This window comes from Myotis yumanensis, unplaced genomic scaffold, assembly GCF_028538775.1.
Source record: "Myotis yumanensis isolate MYYU_CA2020_CCGP unplaced genomic scaffold, mMyoYum1.0.hap1 SCAF_3, whole genome shotgun sequence".
NCBI lineage: Eukaryota > Metazoa > Chordata > Mammalia > Chiroptera > Vespertilionidae > Myotis > Myotis yumanensis.
In genome coordinates, this window is record NW_027223754.1 from 17,245,675 (window position 1) to 17,268,602 (window position 22,928).

Genomic DNA, 22,928 nt, shown 5'->3' on the forward strand with positions numbered 1-22,928 from the left:
TTTGACACTCAGTGGGGTTTTCTCTGGTTCATCAGGAATAAGTTATGTTGCAAATATCCTTCTGGACTAAAAGATACTGAGTCCAAAGGGATTATGACCCCTTTCTCTTTAGTTGGAACATTATGGGATTTGCGATGAAAATGTTCATCTGTAATTTTGATCATGCAGTGAGAGTACGGGCTTTTATCATTGTGTCATTGTAGTCCTTGCACTGATGGTGTACCAGAAGGTGATTCGGTTCTCTTTCTACTTAAAAAGATGAAGAAACTGAGGGACATTGAATAAATTTAGAAAAGTAGAGTCTCTTGACCCAAGTTTTCCTCTATTCCCTTGTTCACTGCTGCTCACCTTCCAAACCCTTCTAGATTATTTTATGATTCTCTAACACCCCAGCTATATGCCCTTGAAGAACCACACTCACAATCCCTTTGATTCATGTTAGAAATTTAGCTAAACCACTAAGTCATGATTCTTCTGGACTGGCTTTCTTATTTCTACACAAATGCCTGTGGTCATTTCTTTATCTTAGCTCTTCACTTTGACATCACCTCTGACCCAGAAAAATAGATATCCCCTGATTTTCCCCCCCTCATATTTCTTTTTCTTTCCTCAGCCCGTAGGTTTTGTGAGTTTTGACAGTCGCTCAGAAGCAGAAGCTGCGAAGAATGCTTTGAATGTGAGTACTTGTGTAATCATTGGGGGGTTTCCTTATGAGGTGGTAGGGAATAGCAGAACCTCAAATGGAAAGAATATGACTTCATAATCCAACAGGAAAGGATTCCTCAATTTGATGAGCCCTCTAAAGAGATTTTTTTCCTAGAATTGTGGTCAGATGTGCAAACTATTCAGTAATTTGCTCTTCTCTAGCTTTTGCTATAAGGCTCAAAATACCTGATAATGTCTTATTTTAGTTCAGCCCAGTATTATCCCATGGTGGTGTACAGCTTAGTTTGGCCATCACTGTGCTCTCAAAGGTAAGCCTAAGCCAAGAAAACATAAAAAAAAACTTGGCTTTTCTTATTTCATGAGGTTTTATTTGAGGTATGTAGCTTTTTGTTTTTAAACAGGTCATTGTCATTATCCTGACTGATTAAAAACTTGCATATATGGCTTTCCTGAAAGACATGCTGCATTGGGATATAAGTGAGAATAAACTGTGATTGAATAGACATAGCTGTATTTGGTTTGTTAGGTATCTTGTCTGCCATGTTATGAAGTGTTTACCAGTTTTACCTTGGTAAATACTTTCCCCCTTTGGTATGTTGAAAAACAAAACAACTTAAGGGAACCAAGCTGAGAGAATGTGGAAAGAAGCCAATTTAATTTAGTCCAGATGCTGAGAGCAGACCCTCAGGTGAGGAGTCTCAGTGAAAAGCTTGGCTCCATCCTGCTCCAGGCAGTTGGCCTAAGCAGCTGTGGATGAGGGTTGATTAATGTGGCCAAAAGTATCTAGGGTGCTTCTTGAAAGGAAAGTAGTAACTTAACTAGTTGTACTCTGGGTGTCATGGTGAAAGCTTCTGTGAGCTTATCACTGGCCTTTGTGTTGCTTTAGACTAGACCAGTGGTCGGCAAACTGTGGCTCATGAGCCACATGCGGCTCTTAGTGTGGCTCTTCCTAAGCCTTAGGAGTACCCTAATTAAGTTAATAACAATGTACTTACTTATATAGTTTAAGTTTAAAAAATTTGGCTCTCAAAAGAAATTTCAATCGTACTGTTGATATTTGGCTCTGTTGACTAATGAGTTTGCCGACCACTAGACTAGACCAATACCCCTGCCAGTTGCTCTTCTGAGCTCCTTGATGCTAAGACAAACCATGCTGAGGAGAGGCTGTAGAAAAGACCCGATGTCCCATTGATTTGCTGGCCCAAGAGAAAGGGGTCAACATAACGGTGTCATTGTGACACAATCTTCAGAGGTTTTGTGCTTTGGGAAAAAATTTATACATTCCCAGAAGAAATAATTTGCTTGTTATTGTTGGATTTTCATGAAAACATACAGGAATGTCTTCGGAATCCAAGAGTCCCAAAGAGCTTAGAATTTTTCTGGATTTGGATTAATGACCCTCTGGTTAAAACAACTGCTCACTTACCCTGTCCTCTCCTGCAGAACAAAATATAAACCAATTATTTATTGATTACCAGTGGTACACACTAAAGCAAAGTGTATAGCTGAATATTTTTACTGGAAAATTATTTCATGATTTTTGTATTACATAGATGCAACCAGAATTTTCTCATAAAAAGACATTTTAAACTCAAAATTAAACCACAGTTTCTATGTAAGCAGTGTTTTCTTTCATTCTAACCAGGTGAATCTTTCTAAATTCAGAAATATTTTAGGTCACTTCAAAGTTATGTTAGATGACATTTTTTTAAAAAATATACTTTATATTGATTTTTTACAGAGAGGAAGGGAGAGGGATAGAGAGTTAGAAACATCGATGAGAGAGAAACATCGATGAGCTGCCTCCTGCACACTCCCTACTGGGGATGTGCCCGAAACCAAGGTACATGCCCTTGACTGGAATCGAACCTGGGACCCTTGAGTCCGCAGGCCGACACTCTATCCACTGAGCCAAACCGGTTAGGGCTAGATGACATTTTTACCAGGTTCTTTTCATTGTTCTTATCTACACTAATAAAAGAGAAACATGGTAATTAGCGTACGACCACTACCCTTTTCATTGGCTAATCAGTGAGTATATGCAAATCAACTGACAACCAAGATGGCGGCTAATTTGCATATGTCAGTTCCAAGCCACAGACTGAGGCTTTAGGCCTGGGTAAGGGAGGAGCCAGCCAGAGATCATAGATGGCGGTGGCGGAGGGGAGCTGGGGGTGCCCCAGCCCAGGCCTAAAGCCTCGGCCAGAGGCTTTAGGCTAGGGCCGGGGAGGAGCCAACCAGCGATCTTCCACGGTGGCGGCGGCGGGGAGCTGGGGGTGCCCCGGCCCAGGCCTAAAGCCTCGGGCAGAGGCTTTAGACCTGGGCCAGGGAGGAGCCAGCCAGTGATCCTTGATGGTGGTGGTGGCCCGAACCGGGGCGCAGCCAGCCAGCGATCCTTGATGGCCACGGTGGCTTGGAGCTGAGGGTGCCCTGGCCCAGGGCTAATGACTCACCAGAGGCGTTAGGCCTGGGCAGGGGCCAAACCAGCAATTGGTGTGAACTACAGAGGAAACACCTTTTCTGACTGCTGATTGGTTAAGCTCCCTGTATGCCACTGGTAATATTCTTAGTAACTTGGGTAATAAGAGTCCAAAAAGTGATCTAGGGTTTTTTTTACCACACTCCTGGAGAAAAAAATGAAGGTCTGCTGCTGGAGGGTTAAGAAATGTCATATCCTGTCCTAGCCAGTTTGGCTCAGTGGATAATGCCTCGGCCTCCCCAACGCAGATTCTGGGTTCAATTCTGACCAAGGGCATGTACCTAGGTTGCAGGTTCCTCCCTGGCTCCGGCCCATGTCAGGGCTCATGCAGGAGGCAACCAATCAAAGTGTTCCTCTCACTTTGATGTTTCTCTCTGTCTTTCCCTTTCTCTTCCACATTCTCTAAAAATCAATGGAAACATATCCCCAGGTGAGGATAAAGAAAGAAAGAAATATCATATCCTATGAAAGACACTTCTTGAAAATGCCTAAAGAAAGTTGTCATTTTTTCATGGTAAAGGGACTGGAGTCCGTGTTGATGAAAACACCTTGGTGGCTGCGGTGACTGGCAGTGGCTGCAACAGTGCGGTGATGGGGCTGGTGCCTTCCCCTGATCAGCCCGGTCGACTCCCACAAAGGGAGGCCAGACTATGGCTTAGGCCCGCTCCCCAAGGGGAGCAGGGAGCAGGTAGTAGGACATCCCCTAGGGCTCCCAGTATGTGATAGGGGGCAAGCTGGGCTGAGGGAACCCCCTCCCCAGTGCACAAATTTTTGTGCACCGGGCCCCTAGTCTTATATAATAAAAGCCTAATATGCAAATCAACCAAACGGCGCTATGATGTGCACTGACCACCAGGGGGCAGATACTCAATGCAGGAGCTTCCCCCAGCCTGCAGGCCCCAGGCCAGCCAAGGCAGGTGCCAGCGAGGAGGCTCCCCCTCGATCGCCCCGCTGGTCGCCCTGCCAAGGGAGGTGACAGGAGGTGGGGGGGGGGAGGGGCAGGCCAGACAAGCAGGCCAGCGCCGTCCCCCCGCCCCCCCCCTTCACCCCACCTGTGGGAGGTGACCAGTGGCAGCAGGGCGATTGGGGGGCGGGGGCCGGCCGGCGAGCAGGCCAGTGCCACCCCCCCGATCACCCTGCAGGTTGTTTCCAAGATGGATGCCAGCGGGGGGCCCCCCAATTGCCCCACAGTTCGTCCCTGATCGCTGGCCAGGCCTAGGAACCCTACCTGTGCACAAATTTTGTGCACTAGGCCTCTAGTAAAGGAATTAACAGCCGTTGAAACTTGCTCACAGAATGGAGCTTACATTGCCTTCCTTTATCTTTGCTAGGTATATGAAGGTATCACTGACCCTCTGTCTGAAGAACAGCAGGCTTTTATAGTTATTACCTCTCTCGTCTGACTAAGGCAACATTCTCTTATGAGCTAGGTTATTAAATGGTCATAGTCATAAGCTGTGATTTCTTGCCTTCTAAGCAAAGTATAGCAATATAAATGCAATTTTTCTTGGTGCCTGAGGGTTATATAATTTGAAATATCAGGTATTAAGCTATACTGTAACATAATGATAGAGATATTTAAGCCCCCCCCCCGCACAAATTTCATGCACCGAGCCTCTAGTCTACACTAATAAAAGAGACACATGGTAATTAGCGTACAACCGCTACCCTTCCCATTGGCTAATCAGCATATCCTTATGCAAATTAACTGTCAGCCAAGATGGCGGCTGGCAGCCATGCACTGAAGCGAACAGGGAGGCTTGCTTGCTCCAGTGATGGCGAACTCCAACGTTCCCCGCCTAACTTGCCAGCCTCTCCGCTGCAACTCTAAGCAACTATGTACTATGTTGCAAATAAGAAGCTAAACAAAACCCCAGAAACCAGCCGGACTGAAAGCCAGCCGGACCGATGTTTTCAGCAGCGAGGCCTCAGAGCTAAAGCTGGCCCAGAATTAAAAAGAAGAAAAAAGAAAACAAGGAGTGGTTGGAAGCTTCAGTCACTCGCCAGCCGGAAAACAGCCCTCAGCCCCTCACCCAGACTGGCCAGGCACCCCAGTGGGGACCCGCACCCTGATCCAGGACACCCTTCAGGGCAAACCAGCCGGCCCCCACCCATGCACCAGGCCTCTATTCTATATAATAAAAGGGTAATATGCCTCCCAGCACCGGGATCAGTGGAGCAGCGAGGCTCCCGGCACCGGGATCAGCGTGACAGGGGGCAGCGCCCAAACGCCCTGATCGCCCTGCGGCTCTGTGTGTGACAGGGGGCGGGGCCACAACCTCCCTATCCGCCCTGCTCTGTTCGTGACAGGGGAAGGCGCCCCAACCCCCTGATCAGCCCTGCTCTGTGCCTGATAGGGGGGAGCTCCCCAATCTCCTGATTGCCCTGCGGCTCTGTGTTTGACAGGGTGCAGCACACCAACCCCCTGATGGGCCCTGCTCTGTGTGTGACAGGGTGCGGTGCCCCAACCCCCCCCCCCCCCCCCCCCCCACGGGCCCTGCTCTGTGTGTGACAGGGTAGAACCATAACCTCTCCATCGGCCCTGCCGCAAATGTGACAGTGGCGGCGCCCCAACCCCCTGATCAGCCCTGTTCTGTGGGTGATAGAGGGTGGCGCCCCAACCCCCCTCCACGGGCCTTGCTCTGTGTGTGACGGGGGAGAGCCATAACCTCCCCATTGGCCCTGCCCTGAGTGTGACAGGGTGCAGCGCCCCAACCCCCTGATCCGCCCTACTCTGTGTGTGACAGGGGGTGGTGCCCCAACTCCCCTATCGGCCCTGCTCTGTGCATGACAGGGGAGCTCCCCAACCCCCTGATGGGCCCTGCTCTGTGTGTGACAGGGGGCAGCGCCCCAACCCCCTGATCGGCCCTGCTCTGTGAGTGACAGGGGGCAGCGCCCCAACCCCCTGATTGGCCCTGCTCTGTGAGTGACAGGGGGCAGCGCCCCAACCCCCTGATCGGCCCTGCTCTGTGCGTGACAGGGGGTGGCGCCGCAACCTCCCCATCGACCCTGCCTTGAGTGTGACAGGGGACGGTGCCCCAACCCCCCAATCGGCCCTACCCTGAGCGTGACTGAGGGTGGCATCGCAACCTCCCGATCCGCCCTGCTCTGTGCATGACGGGGCGGCGCCCCAACTCCCCAATCGGCCTTGCTCTGAGCCTGACCAGGGGCTGCACTTAGGGATTGGGCCTGCCCTCTGCCACCCAGGAGCAGGCCTAAGCCAGCAGGTCGTTACCTCCCGAGGGGTCCCAGACTGTGAGAGGACACAGGCCGGGCTGGGGGACCCCCCCCCCCCCCCGAGTGCACAAATTTTTGTGCACTGGGCCTCTAGTCTATATATATAAAAGCCTAAGCGACTGTTCGACCAGTAGCTGTGACGTGCACTGACCACCAGGGGGCAGATGCTCAATGCACAGGCATGGAAACATGGAATCGACTGATGAATCTCAGAGGGAAGGGGGGAGGGGGGAGGGTGGGAAGAGATTAACCAAAGATCATATATACATACTAGAGGCCTGGTGCACGGATTTGTGCACTGGTGGGGTACCCTCGGCCTGGCCTGCGGGGATCGGGCCAAAACTGGCCCAGTGCACATGCACCAGTGGGGTCCCTCAGCCTGGCCTGCAGGGATTGGGCTGAAACTGGCAGTCTGACATCCCCCAAGGGGTCTCGGTTTGTGGGAGGGCACAGGCCAGGCCGAGGGACCCCACTAGTTTAGGATAATATACTGTATCATGAAGCTGACACATCTCTATGGCCCAATATATTATGCTTGTTTTCAGGGTCATCTTTTCTAATTAGTGAATTAAAAACATATGATACTAATAGCTATTATATTTTCTCCTCCTGTCTTTTGTGCAGGCAGTTCTCTTAAATGCTTTTCCTCAAATTTCTTTGGGGAAAATTCCATTTTGTAATGTTTTGTTTGATTCTCCTATTAAGAAACTTAAACCTCAATTCAGTAAATCCCTCTATATGAAATAGTTCATAGTGTTATGAACCACTTCTCCATGTTGGAGAGATTCTTTTCTTGTTATGATTTCTGTCTTGGTTACTCTCTGATCCAATTATTAGTATTAGTAATTAGTCTTTTCCCATAATGACTGATTTTTTAATCCATTTATTTTCTTTCATTTTTGTATTATGCTCCAGTCAATTTGATAATTTTATGGAGAAGCTCCGATTGAATTGAGAGGCAACACTGAGCTTGTATCAGGTGATAACTCCTATCTTCTAAATTAAGTACAGTATATTTTGTTTTTATAGGAAAAATTCCCAAATTAGTCCTAGCCGGTTTGGCTCAGTGGATAGAGCGTCAGCCTGCGGACTGAAGGGTCCCAGGTTCAATTCCGGTCAAGGGCATGTACCTTGGTTGCGGGCACATCCCCCGTTGGGGGAGTGCAGGAGGCGGCTGATCGATGTTTCTCTCTCATCGATGTTTCTAACTCTCTATCCCTCTCCCTTCCTCTCTGTAAAAAATTAATAAAATATATTTTAAAAAATTCCCAAATTAAGCTAAAAATAACCCAAACCCAGGCTTCCCTTCAGGTTATCTGTGTTATTAATCCTCATGAATAGAAATCCTCTTCATTTTTTTAAACTGGCAGCAAAGTATCTGACCTGTTCTTCATCCTCCACACACATTAGTAATTTCTGTACCAGCAGTTTTCCATTTTCCATACTAATGGAAGGGGGAGATGAAAACCTAAGGTATTTAACTATTTTTAGGATTTGTTTATAATTTGGGAAGGTAGATTAAATATACAGAGTTAACCTGGTGAGTAAAAATTTGATTTGTGAAAATTTTAAGAAGAAACACAGGAAGCAGGGTAGGTCTAAGGATAAAGACTCTGAGTGGAGGTGAGATTAAGCCACCTCTGGCTATTCTACCAATTGTGAAGACCCCATTATTGCTTTTGTTGCGTAGCTGAAATCATGTCTTAATATAAATAAAAATGATTAGTAGTTACCACTGCCGATCAGCAGGCTCATCGTGTTCCTTGCTTGTGTACAGTTTCTTAATGAGCATTATCTTACACCGGTGCTTGGGAATTGCTCATCTGAAGTACTTGAAAAGATTGTGTGTAGATTCTTGTGTATGTGTGCCAATTGTTTTATATCTCTCCTCCCCTATTTATAAATAGTTGTTATGGGGGGGGGGGGGGTGAATTTTATAATAGGACCAGAGAAGTCTGATGTTATCAAACTATGCACTGCAAATTGTCTTAACTAAACATTGCTTAGGATAGCAGTACTTTGCTTTACTCTCAAACTAGACTCATTGATCTAAGTCAACAATTTTTCAACCTTTTTCAACTCATGGCACACCTAAACTAATTACTAAAATTCTGCAGCACACCAAAAAAATATATCTTTTTGCTGATCTGACAAAAAAATCGGTATAATTTTGATTTGTTCACACCAGATGTGTTGGCTGTTGTCATTTTTGTATTTGACAATCTAAGGGAAAAGAGGTCAGTGCCCCTTACTTAGTAGTCAGGTATTACATGTTTTAAAAATTCTTACAGGACACCAATGGAAAATCGTTGATCTAAGTCCTTGATCTCTAGTTATCATTGCACCCCAAGTCCATTGAGTCCATTGACTCACATACTATATAATTTGCCCTTTAAAAAATTTTTTTCACTTACAGTTGACATTCAATATTATATTAGATTTAAGTGTACAGCACAGTGGTTAGATATTTATATAATTTATGAAGTGATCCCCCCGTTAAGTCTGATGCCCACCTGACACCATGCATAGTTATTACAATATATAGTTTGCCCATTTAAAGTATACAATTCAAATTTTTTGGTATGTTACATTATTTTTAATTGCCATTTTAATGATTTTTAAGTGTACAATTCAGTGGCATTAATTACATTTGCTATGTTGTACAACCATCGCCACTGTCTATTTCCAATACTTTTTCATCACCCCAAACAGAAACTCTAACCATTAAGCAATACATCCCCATATTTCCTTCCATCTAGCCCGTGATAACCTCATCATTTTCTGTCTCTATTAATTTGCCTGTTCTAGATATTAAAATATTTGTCCTTCTGTATCTGGCTTCTTTCACTTAGCATGATGTTTTCAGGATTCATCTATTTTGTAGAATGTATGAAAATGACTTTCCTTTTTTGGCTCAGTAATATTTCACTGTATGGATATACCACATTTGGTTTACCCATTCATCTGTTGATGAAATTAGGAGTTATTTCCACCTGTTATTGGTCATTGTGAGTAGTGCGTTGGTGAACATTGGTGTACAAGTAGCTGTTTGACTAGGGACAATTCCTTTGGCTATATACTAGGGGAACATGAGTCATATGGTAATTGTATTTTTAGCTTTTTAATAACCTTCAAACCCTTCCATAGTGTCTGCACCATTTTATATTCTCACCAGCTAAGTTATGAGGATTGCAATTTTTCCATATCCTCACCAACACTAGTATTCTGTTTTTGTTTTTATTATAACGAACCTAGAAGGTGTGAAGTGATCACTGGGTTCTTGATAAGTACTCCTGACTGATTTCAGTAGTGGATTTGAGTTCTTCTCATATCTCATATGACTTAAAATGTTACTAACAAAAAGAAACATTTAGAACTGTGATGGCAGTTCTAATTAATGGAACTGTTGACCTTAAATATTTACCTGTTAATAAAAGAAGAGAGGGAAAAACCCAACCCAACCATTGGATGATACTTTTAATAAGATAAGACTTGCATGCTGTATGTAAAAGAATGCAAAACTTAAGACATCAGGGAAAGGTATTTTCTCAAGGTCTATGTAGACTTCGGAATAAAGAGATGAAAGCAATTGAAGAAGAAAAAGCAACACAGCCTTAATAGTAAGTGGAAAATGAAGAAGAATTGAGGATATATGATATTAAATTATTCTTTGATTATTGGAGAAATTTATTGATTCAACTGTGTGCATGATAAAAAGGAATTTTAGAAACATTTAATAATTTGTAAGAAAGCACATTGAAAAGGTACTTGATAGTGTCACATGTTGAAAAAAAAACATATAATCAGGAAAACTTCGCTTTTTTCATTTCCATAAATTCCTGGCATTGAGGTAAACACTATAGTTATTTATATCTCACTGATTCCAACCTTTTATATAATTTTAGTTTTGTTGAATAGTTTGAGCTCTCCGACTACTGAGTTTCTAAACAGTTGGGCATAATTAACTCATTACTATACCAGGTTCCTCGTCTGTGAAATAGGGGTATTGTTCACTTCCAAAGGTGTTAAAGGGAAACTACCAAGCAGAAACACTTGGAAGTGCTGTAAATATGAACCTATACCGTGAATACACTTTCTTAGTCCCAAGATTCAGCCGTAAAGTGCTTGTACAAACTCTTGGGTACAGAGGGACAACAAGGCAGTTGAGGCAGGTACTGGCCACACAAAGACGTTTGGCTTTGGTTTGACAGAGGTCTGGACAATAGTCTCTGTTTCCTGTATCACAGGTTTTCCTGGCAGGTTGTTCAAGTTAGGACTTTTGATCTTAATATTTGTACAGCTTGTGAGTTAGGTGAATTATTTCCACTAAACAAAACCTTTTCACAAACATAAGCATCAGATGGCTTACCTCAACTTTCCCCTCACCAGGCATCACGTCAGTATGTTTCTTATCAGTTTTAAAATTTTCTCCCTAAATTTCTCTTAGCCTGTTGCTCAGAGTGGTTGAAGAGGCCTAATTAGTGTGATCCCAGCTGGGACTTTTGGATGGGAAATATGCAGGGCTACCAGATGAGATCATGAGTCTGATCTAGTGTTTATCTGTTAAGTCTGTTTATAACTGCTTACTCTTGACTTACAGAGTTTTAAGGCAGCCATTTGACGTCACCGGGCTGGGGGCTGTGCCTGTGCTAGCATAGTGGCGCCATGATGCAGGGTTGTTGGACTCCCCTTTTTCTCAGCAATTGCATGCCTTTTGGGGCTTGACAAACAGTTCAGTCCAGCTTGAAACAGGCTCCCCCACCCCCCATGCTCTGCTCTCTTTGTGATGGTCTTGCATTTTTGGATTGTTATAAAACTTCCCTAGAAATGGTGCAGCTCATAATTTTAAAGTTTTTCTGAAAAAACAAATGGTGAACGTGAGGTATTTGCTAAATTCCTAATTAGTGTCTTTGCCTTAAGAAAAGTAGGTTATTTAAATCTGTTAAGCATCCACATAGGAAACTATAAGATACAGTGCTAGTAAAAGAAATCCTAAGGAAGTTTGGAGAAAGAATAGTAGCCAGAAATGTTAGCATCATCCTTTCCACCAGGAAATGGACAGAAAGAACCACAGGTTCTCACACATAAATCGTTGTGTATTCCAGTGGCACATATATGTGGAAATCTCAAGTTCGCCCAGCTCTTCTCTAGGTAAAGTAGTTCATCAAATATTACATGGCTGTGTGAAACTGCCCCCAGACTTTGCATTGTGCCTTTTTTTGAAGGATCTACTTGTTTAAACTTACTTAGATTCCCTTTTTGAAGGGAATCTCATATTGACCCTGCCCTTTTTCCATTTTTCTTCAGGTATTTCAGAAATGCTGAGAATCTATTTGCCCCTATTGTAAGTGAAAGTTGAAAGTGTAGTTAGTGTTTGTGGAACATGAAGTGCAAAGAAGTGACTTATTTGCTAGAATTCCTTTTGCTAAGAAGCCAAGCCACTTCTTAAAACCAAAGATCTCCACTCTGTAGGTCATTCACATTACTGACTGATTGCTCTGCAGTGCAGCACATTGTGGCTCCGTAAACTCACTGTCTTTGTTGTAAAATCAGTCTTTTACTTTTCACTGAATGATCATAACCATCATTATGATGAGGGCCTAGAGAGCTTCCTCCCACATTGGCCTAATGTTTCTGATTATCTACTTGATTTGAACTTGTAGTCCACAAAGCTGAAACTCTTTGTCTTACTCTGTAATTGGAATGAATTAGAACATTTTCAAGTCTCCTTAGAACAAGTCTTGAGGAGTGGGAGTGGGACTTATCCCCCTTAAAGTGGAATAGGGTATATTGAGAGGACATACATTAATTATTGTACTCTTATTTCTTTACAAGTATATACAGTATGAGGTATTTTCTTAATTTATACTTAAATGTAAACTTTCATTTTAATAGACATTTAATAAATATTAGATGGAGCCTTAGCCAGTTTGGTTCAGTGGATAGAGTATAGGCCTTTGGACTGAAGGGTCTCTGGTTCAATTCCGGTCAAAGACACATGCCTGGGTTGCGGGCTCTATCCCCAGTGTGGGGCGTGCAGAAGGCAGCCAATCAATGATTCTCTCTCATCATTGATGTTCTTATCTCTCTCTCCCCCTCTCCTTTCGTCTCTGAAATCAATGAAAATATATTTAAAATAAATATAACATAGAAATATAAAAAATTTTTTTAAATGAGAGAATCACAAATAGTTAAGGATTTTTTAATATGTAAAAAAGGAAGAATAAATGGAATAAATGCTTCTACAATAGAAAAATATGTATCTAATGCATTGTAAATATGGGAAAAGGAGGAATAAAAAATGAAACAATTCTGCCCTAACCGGTTTGGCACAGTGGATAGAGTGTCGGCCTGCGGACTGAAAGGTCCCAGGTTCGATTCCAGTCAAGGGCATGTACCTTGGTTATAGGCACATCCCCAGTGGGGGGTATGCAGGAGGCAGCTGATCGATGTTTCTCTCTCATCGATATTTCTAACTCTATCCCTCTCCCTTCCTTTCTGTAAAAAAAAAATCAATAAAATATTTTTTTTTAAAAATGAAACAATTCTAGTGAACATAATTTGATTAATCTAGAATCTTAAAAATAATAAAATTTGCTATAAAAGGCCAATACTTATAGAATATAAACCATGAAATATATTTTTAAGACAAACTTCATCTTCTAAAAATGTATAGAGAACATTTTGAAAAATTGAGTGGTACCTTGAGTAACCGGACAGTGCATACAAGAGTGTAAGTTTTATTTTCTAGCCGCTGTGGAGCAAGTTAATTTAATATTTTTTTGTTAGTGCTCACCCAAGGATATTTTTCCATTGATTTTTAGAGAGAGTGGAAGGGAGGGGGAGAAGCAGAGACAGAGAAACATTGATTGGTTGCCTCCCACATGCGCCCTGACCAGGGCCAGGGATCGAGCCTGCAACCAAGGTACATGCCCTTGACAGGAATCAAACTTCCAGGCCAATGCTGTCTTCACTGAGCCAAACCAGCTAAGGCCAAGTTAATTTTAAAGATTAATATTTTTTTGTTTCGTTTTATTTTTTTTTTAAGATTAATATTTTAAAATTAAAAGGTCAACATAATTTCCCCAGAAAATGTAGTTGGGTCGAAAATTTCTGGTGGGAACTCAAAACTAATGGTTCTCTTGTAATCATTTTAATTAATTTTGTCCTTTAGAGTAAATCTGGAAATATATTATAGGAAATGAAAATAAGTTTAAAAAGAAAGGCATTCATATCACATTCTCAAGCAGAAATTTTATAACAAATGAGCAAAAACAGATAAAGTATAAAGCCATTTCTATACTTTCAAAAATCAGAACAAAATTTAGAATTCTCACAAATATTACAGCATAATTTTTCATAGAATTTTGGTTTGCATTTAGAAGGCCAATGTAATGTACAAATAAAGGACCACTGACTAGAAGGCAGAAATGACTATTCAAGGTTACAGGTCATGGATACACCTCAATGTAAAAAACAACCAGGCTGTTTACACATCTTAGAATTCTAAATAAATGAGTGACAAAACTAATGGAGGGAAGGCTTTTAGGCTTAGGGACATCCTAGGTAACTATAATAGAAAGATGTTGACTTTTCCAACACTCTACTGTGTCTTGTTGGTTTTGTCTGTAGCAGTGGTCACCAAACTCTGAAAATATACCTTAATACAATCCTAAAAATCACTGATGCTAAAAATGCACTTTATATTTTATGTATTAGGGTAGTTTTATGTATTTGTGCATAACATTAAGTGTTAGTGTATTTATACCTGTGAAAAGGTATTAAATCTCTGACTTGAGGCTAAGAGGAGAGCAAGGAAAATTTCTTATTGGTAACAAATTATGTTTAGGGGGCTTTCTGGTCAAAAGCAAGATAATAATGGTGTTAGAGTCAGGCTGCTCAAGTTCACATCTAGGTTCTGCCACTTACTGATTTTTTTCATTTATTTAATTTACACTTATTTTATTATGAACATTTTATGTTTATTAACTATTTGTATTTTCTCTCTTATGAATTATCTTCTCACTAGGGGTCCAGTGCACGAATTCATGCACCTTGAAAGGAACTGTGGGCCATGAGGCTACAGTAGGCACAGGGGTGGGTTTTGGCCCATCCTCCGTGCCCCTGCCCAGCCCCTGCCCATCCCCTCCCGCCACAGCCCCTGGTCCCCTGTCTGCCTGCAGCCCCACTCCTGCCACCAGTGCTGCCACGCACTAATGGCGTTAGCCCTGCTAGCACCCGCTGAAGGCGCAGAGCAATTGGGGCTGGCACCGTCAGCAGGTGCGAGCTGCAGCTCGCACTGGGCGGAACTGTGGTGCGCAGGAGCAAAGAATTTTCAATAACCACCAGAGGCCCACCCCAATGACAGTGACCGGCACCCTGCCTTGGTCTGGCACCTCCGCTCACCTGCTCCACCATCCTGCCACGACTGACGCCCACCGTGTTCCACGCACACCCTGTGGTGGTCAATGCTCATCATAGCGACCAGTTGTTTGGTTGTTCCAGTTGTTCCGCAGTTCGGTCTATTTGCATATTAGCCTTTTATTATATAGGATTAGCATTGTCAATATTAATGACTTTTTCAGATTTTCTTCTTTTTAATTTTTAAAAAACTTTTCTTTTTGCCCCAGCTGGTTGGCTCAGTGGTTGGAGCATCATCCCATACACCAGAAAGTTTGCGGGTTTGATTCCTGGTCAGGGCGCGCATATGTAGGTTGCCAGTTTAGTCCTGATTAGGGCTCTGAACCGGCAACCTAGAAAGCAACTGGTCAGTGTTTCTTTCTCACATCTCTCCCCACCTCCCTCCTTCTCTCCCCCTCCCCTCCCTCTCTTCCTCTCTCCTTTCCTCTCTCTCTAAAATCAATACGCAAATCCTGGTGTGAAGATTTTGAAAAAATTATTTTTCAATTACAATTTACATTCAGTATTATTTTATATTAGCTTCAAGTGTACAGAATAGTGGTTAGACCAGGGGTGGGCAAACTTTTTGACTCGAGGGCCTCAATGGGTTCTTAAACTGGACCGGAGGGCCGGAACAAAAGCATGAATGGAGTGTTTGTGTGAACTAATATAAATTCAAAGTAAACATCATTACATAAAAGGGTACGGTCTTTTTTTTTTTTTTTTTTTTAGTTTTATTCATTTCAAACGGGCCAGATCCGGCCAGCGGGCCGTAGTTTGCCCACGGCTGGGTTAGACAATTATATATCTTACAAAGTATTCCCTCCAGAATTTCTAGTGCTCACTTGGTATCATACATAGTTTTTACAATGTTAATGACTATATCCCCTATGCTATACTTTACATCCCAGTGACTTTTTTGTAACTACCAATTTGAAATTTTAAAAAAACAATTATTTAATTTTCAATTATAGTTAACATACAATATTATATTAGTTTCAGATGTACAATCCAGTGGTTAGACATTATATAATTTACTAAGTGATCATCCTGATGAATCTTTTACCCATCTGACACCATACATCATTATTCCAGTATTATTGACTATATTAAAGTAATGAGAACTTTATATTCTCACTAGAGGCATGTTGCACGAAAAGATTCGTGCAATAGGCTTTCCCTTCCCCTGACTGCCGGCACCGGTTTTCCTCCAGCACCTGGGACCCAGGCCTTCGCTCAGGCCGGAGCCGCCTTCAAGCCTTCACTGCCCCGCCCGGCCACCCAGGGCCGGGTCACAGACAGGGCACCCGCCGCCCCGGGTCGCAGATAGCAGGCCCGGATGGCGGCAGGGCAGGCGGATGGCACTATCCCGCCCCACCGCCCCGGGTGGCAAATAGCAGGCCCGGATGGCAGCGGGGCAGGCGGGATGGCCCTGTCCCACCCTGCCTGCAGTATGCAAATTAGCCGCCATCTCTGTTGGCAGTTAATTTGCATATTGCGCTGATTAGCCCATGGGAGGCGTAGCGAAGGTATGGTCAATTACCATGTTTGTCTATTATTAGATAGGATGACTATTTTGTGACTACCAATTTGTTCTTCTTAATCTTTTTACTCTTTCACCTCATTCCCCCAACCCCTCTGGCAACCATTAGTCTATTCTCTGTGTTGATGAGTCTGTTTCAATTTTATTGTTCTTTTATTTTGTTCTTTAGATTCGAGGTATAACTGAAATCATATGGTATTTGTCTTTCTCTGACTGACTTATTTCACTTAGCATAATACTCTCTAGGTCCATCCATGTTGTTGCAGATGGTAATTGTCACTGATTTTAAGCTCTTCTCTGAGCCTCAGTTTTCCTCCTATTGATAATATTTCAATGGTTAAGAGGATCAAATTAATTAGTTAAGTATTTTTAAATCGATTAGTACTCAGTAAATGGTAAAAATTCTGATAATTGATAGTGATGATGACTTTCACAAAGGACTGATTTTTATTCCTAAATCCCCTTTCATACAGACTGATCACATGTAAAAATATAGAGAATCCCAAATTCCACTGGGTTCCGAGTACTTCTAAACATTGATTTGTATTATAATGTAGTTAATAGTAAATTGACTAAGTTCTTTCTTAGAGCTTTTCAGGGAAACAAAGTTATAAATGTCCTTAATAGTCTCAAGCCTTCTAAATATTTTAAGCCCAACAAACACACCTGCATCTCTCATTTATTCTATCCAGTTAATCATGCACCTGTCTTTCTCCCTTTCAGGTTCCGTTTGAATTGACTTAAAACCAAAGACTCCTACATCCATTCTGTATTAGTTATTTTATCAGCCAGTGAGTTTCCTTAGAATTTATCGTCTAAACAAGCTTTTTTTGTAGAGGGAGAAATTCAGCCTCAGCTTTGTAAGTGGCTTAGAGGTGATGTATTGGAGTGGAGGACGAGTGCTGATTGAAATTGCTCAGAGGTGAGATCCATTTTGACTCACTTTGTTTTGGCTCCTTGTGAAGCACAGGAAGTACTTTGTAGTGAACGTCCAAAGTTTAGACATCACTGTTTACATTCTCTTCAAATAACTTGTATCTGAGCCCCAAATTTTTGTTTGGAAAGAGCTTGCAAGCCATGTGATGGTCTGTCCTAGAATTTTTTTTAAAAATAGGTTTAAGGAACAAATGCTACCCCTTTTCCTTATTTCTATATATTTAATGCATTCACCAGAGAACATATTTCCTGTCCGTGGGTTGATTTATCTGTAGTGATGTTAATTATTGACTTGAGGACCAAATAAAGAATTTCTTGTTGTATTTGGCACTTGTTTTTATACTCGGTAAAGTTGAGGATATAAAGCAGTTGACATCTAAAATATTTTTAATTTTTTAATTAATTTTTTAAATTTAGCACTTTTTTTTTTAAAGAATTGCCATTATCCTGTTATGCAGATTAAAAATCAATAACTAGAATACACATTCTTTTTATTTCCTCTTGGCATTTAGCTTAAGACTAACTTTAATATTAAGTTTTGACATTAAGATTACCTGAACTTGATTATGCATGCACAAGTGTGGGAGATTCCAGTAGATTCTGTTGGGAAGAGGGGAATTCAACACTGAAGAGCTGGCAAGCAGAAACAGGGCTGTTAAAATATACTTGGAGGCTTATTGTGGCCTGTGTCTGATCTATAAATGGAAATCTTTTAAAAATGGTTTTGGAAAGTTTAGGCAACTGTCTTTTTTCAATTGTAGTGTCTGTTTATTTCAGCACTGTTTTTCCTCTCCTCTCTGTCCCCCATATCTTCTTCCTCTTCTATACCAGTCACTAATAAAGACTCCAAGTAAACTTTGCAAAATGATCCTTAAAGCATATACAGAAAGTTAAGGTGGGTCCTCATGATCTAACAAACACTAAATGCTAAAAGAAGAGTGTGCTAAGTGCACTTTCTTAGCCTGTCTACATCACAAGTAGGACTTATTCTTTGCATGCTTTTCCACATAGACACAGAAGTACTTGGTTTTATAATTGAGACTTTATATTGCACAGTGTTAATCATTCAACATAGCTCAGTTCATTTTGTATTTTTACACATACATGCATACATACATACATACATTGTCTTACTTTGCCTGGCACGTACCTAATATGTGTTGAATAAAGAAGTAGGTCAGTCGCCTTATTTTCAATAAGATGAGTGTGTAATTAGTCTTTTCCTCAAAGTGCCAACACAATCCTTGAAACTTTTAAGTTTCAACATCAGTAATCTTTTTGTTTTTAAAGGGCTTGTATTGTCATCTACAAATGAGCTATTGGATATGTGATTAGTAAGTATCAAAAACTCATTTCTTCTCAGTTTAATCTTGAGTTTTGTACATTACACAAAGCTGTATGAGCATATGCGTGGCCTTTATGAATGAAAGTGATGTTCTCAATTTTGCCATCCCTAAGAAAAGAGATTTAAGTGAATTTTGTTGTTGTAATTGATAATAAACAACCTTGCCTTTTCATCAGATACGCTCTGTGACTAAAGATGTATATTATCTACACTGGCTTGATTTAATAATACAGACTATAGCTAAGAATAGGATTGTGATTTCTTAGTTTTCTTGTTTAGTTTTCTTTTTTCTTGGTACCAATCTAGCTGATATAAACCCATAATCTGGACTTTACAAAAGAGCTGAACCACATAACCTAGAAATTATTCACATGTTCACATTGACAGAACATGTTTTATTTAATTTAATTTGTTTTGTTAATCCTCACCTGAAGATATTTTTCCATTGATCTTTTTAGAGAAAGGGAAAGACAGAAAATCATCGATGTAAGAGAAACACATCGATTGGTTGCCTCCTGCATGTGCCCCAACCAGGGCCCAGTCCGGGGAAAGGCCTGCAACCAAGCTACTAGTATGTGCCTTGACTGGAATCAAAACTAGGACCGTTTGGTCTGCAGGCCGACGCTCTAGCCACAGAGCCAAACTGAGTAGGGCCAGAACGTGTTTTATATTCGGCATTTCTTTAGACTGTCAGTTTAATGTCTGAAAGTTCTGCTGTGAAGCCATACGGCTTTGGACAAGTACAGGGAAGTACTTGGTTGTGGCAGACCTTCTTTCTTTGTTGATTTCCCAAGTAAGTGAAATTAGCCACCAAATTCTGGGGTTTCTCTGGTGCCCATTGGAATGACAGACATCATACTAGAATGTCATGAGTCAATATTAAGCAGATGAGGACCATCAAAAGTTGTTTTGTAGGTTTGTCCCATATTACCCAAAGATCTCTTCAGGGTCAAAAACTTGCTTAGGAACTACTTCCTCTTAAGCTTTCATTGTGAGAGCTATTTGTTTGAGTACCTTTATTCGGCAGGAAGCAGGAGTATAAGGCAGGCATGCAACTGCTACCTTTTATCCCTGAGAAGGGGAGTGCTTATGGGTGCATTCACTGTCAAAAGATGAGACATGAGAGGAGGCGTGAGGACTATATAATGAAGGGACTGCTGGCTGCACCAGCCACGTTTGTTATTTGTGTGTTAAGAATTCTAAGAGATTCCTTTGTCCTTACCAGAACTGTTGAGTCCTGTTTACCTTCCAAGTCCTTAGAGTAAAAAGGTGAACATCAGGATTTCTGAATGAAAGAATACCTTCTGCACTCTGACCTGTTTCTTTCCACATAAGACCATCTATTTCAGAGCATCACTATGAAATATTGCTTTGATGGGTAACTGACCATGCTTGAAGTGGAGACATCCCATACCCTTCCTAACATTGTCAGGACCCAGGTCTTTCAATCATTCTCTGAGGACAGTTTGAGAAAATGGTGGCAGAAGTTTAAATAACCATGCCCTCATAACCTTTTGGAAAATAAACTCTGTTTGACTCCTATTCTGTTGACATGTTAAAGACTGAGTTTATAGCTGCTTCAAAGCCCCTGTCAGGAATTTATAGTCATCCTATACAAAGCAGATTCTCCCAGGGCAGCATGGCTGTGTACACAGGGGGTGGCTGGCTAACAAAAAGTATACTTTAGTATATTATAATAAAGTATAATTTATTTAGAAATAAATTTAGCTGGGGTGGATGGGCAAGTCAAATGAAGACCCAGATAGTTCTGAAGTACTTCTCCCTAATTCTCCTACAAAGTGGATCCAGTCTCTGCCATTACCAGCCAGTCCCCCTAAGAGCTACTCAGACTGCGAATCAACAGAAGTGGGTGGGAGAAGTGTGACATGCTTCAGTTCCCCGTGGGGGAGGTGAAACCAGGTTTAATAAAAGGATTCTCTGAAACTACGTAGCACCAGCTCAGACAGCAGCTCCAGGGGCCTACTGCTTCAGCACTCCGTCTGGGGGATTCTCAGAGCTGCGTATGAATCTCATCCTTCTCTTTCACAAGTGGTAGAAGCACCTTTCCAGAAAGTCCAAAGGAGAAAACCCTTATCTCAGTTCATGTTTGATAAGCACCTCCTTAGCTGATGAGCACTGGACCACAGGAGTATTTATCACAGGTCGACCTTTATCTAACCATTGGCAAGAAGAGGTCATTTTTTTTTTCTTACAATCAATCCTGTGAGGTATAGACTGTTACCATTTCTAGTTTATAGTTGAGGCTACTGAGGCACAGAAAGGTTAAAAAAACATGTCCAAGATTTACAATGGAGGTAGATTTGATTGCAGACAGGCAGACTCCCAAGCCCACACTTGTAATTGCCACAACTTAAGCCTCTTATTTGGGGGAGCTTCCACTTAAAATTGGTTGTGACCTTGAGTTGGGGTGTCTCCTTTGTAATAGTCACTATATTAACTACAGTTGATGTACGTCTGGGGAACCCGTTTCCTTGCCCCAAACACCCTCACACATTTTCAGATGTTCACCAATAAGTAAAAGAGGATCAATCCCCCATCTCCTAGGTGTTTTCCTAAAGCCTTCTAGATTGAGGGGGCGGGGGAGGCGGGGGGTAGAAACAAGGTTTTCCTCATTTCATTGTTAGGCCAAATAGTTTAGGTTTCACCATAGGTGTCTGGCTTGTTGGTGAGAGGGTGTCAATTTGAGTGCTAACATTTGTTCACAAAAAAAGTGAAGCCAAGGCTAAACTATTTTAGGAAGTGGCCTAGTCACTAGGAAATATTATTAAAATCCTTTTATTCCACACCCAAGATGGCTAGTGAGAGATGATAATGGGTTTTGCAATTATGGCCAAGCTGATTCTGTTACAACACTCAGAGACGTGAGCTTGTTATAAAATATTATCAGAGGAGAAGATATGTAGGCTGAAGTCAAGAATAAACCTCGGGAGACATTCTAGGCTAGACATGGTCGTGCATTTCTGTCAGTAAAACTTTCAGAGCAGGATAAGCTTGCATCGTGTTTTATAGAACATCTGGTTTAGAAACAAACATACTTTTTTTAATTCCAGGGGCTAAAAACAAGGGGCTGTAAGACATCAAGAAACCTAATGGTTCCTGGAAGACTGTTAAATTAAGCAATGGAGCAAGGAACTGTACCTGTACTTACAGCCCAGCTTCAGCCCATATGGCCACATAGACCCACAGAGAGCTCTTGGACAAGGGGCTCTTTCTTAAAGTATAATCTAGATACATCACCAATGGAGAAGGACACATTCTTTTCAAAGGACTGCTTAGGCGAGGAGGACAGTGAGTAAGTAGATTATTCTAAGATAAATCCAGGGCAAGCACTTGGAGGTAGTTGAATAAGAAAAAGAACAAGGCATAATTAGTCTGATAGTTTCTCAATGGGCAGTGACCCAGCAGCACAGGCTGTTGTATTAACAGTTCTGATGTTTCTGCAAGCAATGCCCTTATTTAGGAAAAGTATGAAATACGGTTTACATCTGACGGATTCTTCTCCTCACTTGTTCATTCCTTGTTGGAACCCATGTCTACCTAAATTTCAGCACAGTGGAAACTGAACAACGACCTCTATTATTATCTGAAAATAATGTAGTCTTTGTAAAATAATGAATTTCACAGAGCTGTCACGTACACACACACTCGCACAATCACAGGAACCAAAATTAAATTCTGGATTTTCGTCAGTTAACTATGAATTTAGCTGGATTACTTGACTTTTCTGGATTTTAATGTCTTCCTCAGTTTTGGGGAGATTATTGGCATTTTGAATGAGATCATTCTTATTTGTGTAGGAATATCTTGCTTGTTGTAGGACTTTAACATCCTAGCCTGCCCACTGAATGCTGGTATGGCCCTTAGTCTTATAACAGCCCCAAACACACACACATTTTCAGATGTCCCTAAAAAGTGTGAGGGTGCGGGGAGGGGAGAGTGAGGACAGTAACCCATGGTTGAAAACACTAGGCTAGGAGATCCCAAAAATTCAGTAATAAATCCTGTGAATTTCATGCTTTATGTAGATAACCCTCTACTACTTAGCAAAGAATCTAGTTCTCTGCCAGCCTCCCACTTCTGTCATCTTTGCTCACAGATAGTTTTGTGTGTGTGTTTTAAAAAATGTTTGGGCATCACAAGTTTTTATGTATGATACAATGATAAGTTTGTAGATGGCAGAAGGTTTCTACTTGTTCATTTTTCGCGATAGTATTGAGTTGGGAGGAATTTTTGAAATTGCAGCGTTGACCACCCCCCATTTCTTTTCCTCCCGTCACCTTATCTATTTATATGTGTAACAT

General features: G+C 41.8%; 1 protein-coding gene across 6 annotated transcripts in view; it reads left to right on the forward strand.

Moving 5' to 3' along the window:
* The window catches only part of RBPMS (RNA binding protein, mRNA processing factor), a 167,662-nt gene that overhangs the window by 76,175 nt on the left and 68,559 nt on the right, over positions 1–22,928 (forward strand). For all 6 annotated transcript variants that reach the window (XM_070408341.1, XM_070408342.1, XM_070408343.1 and 3 more), the window contains exon 4: positions 614–676. In XM_070408341.1, the coding sequence (XP_070264442.1) occupies positions 614–676 (63 nt within the window). The remainder of the gene's footprint in view (positions 1–613; positions 677–22,928) is intronic.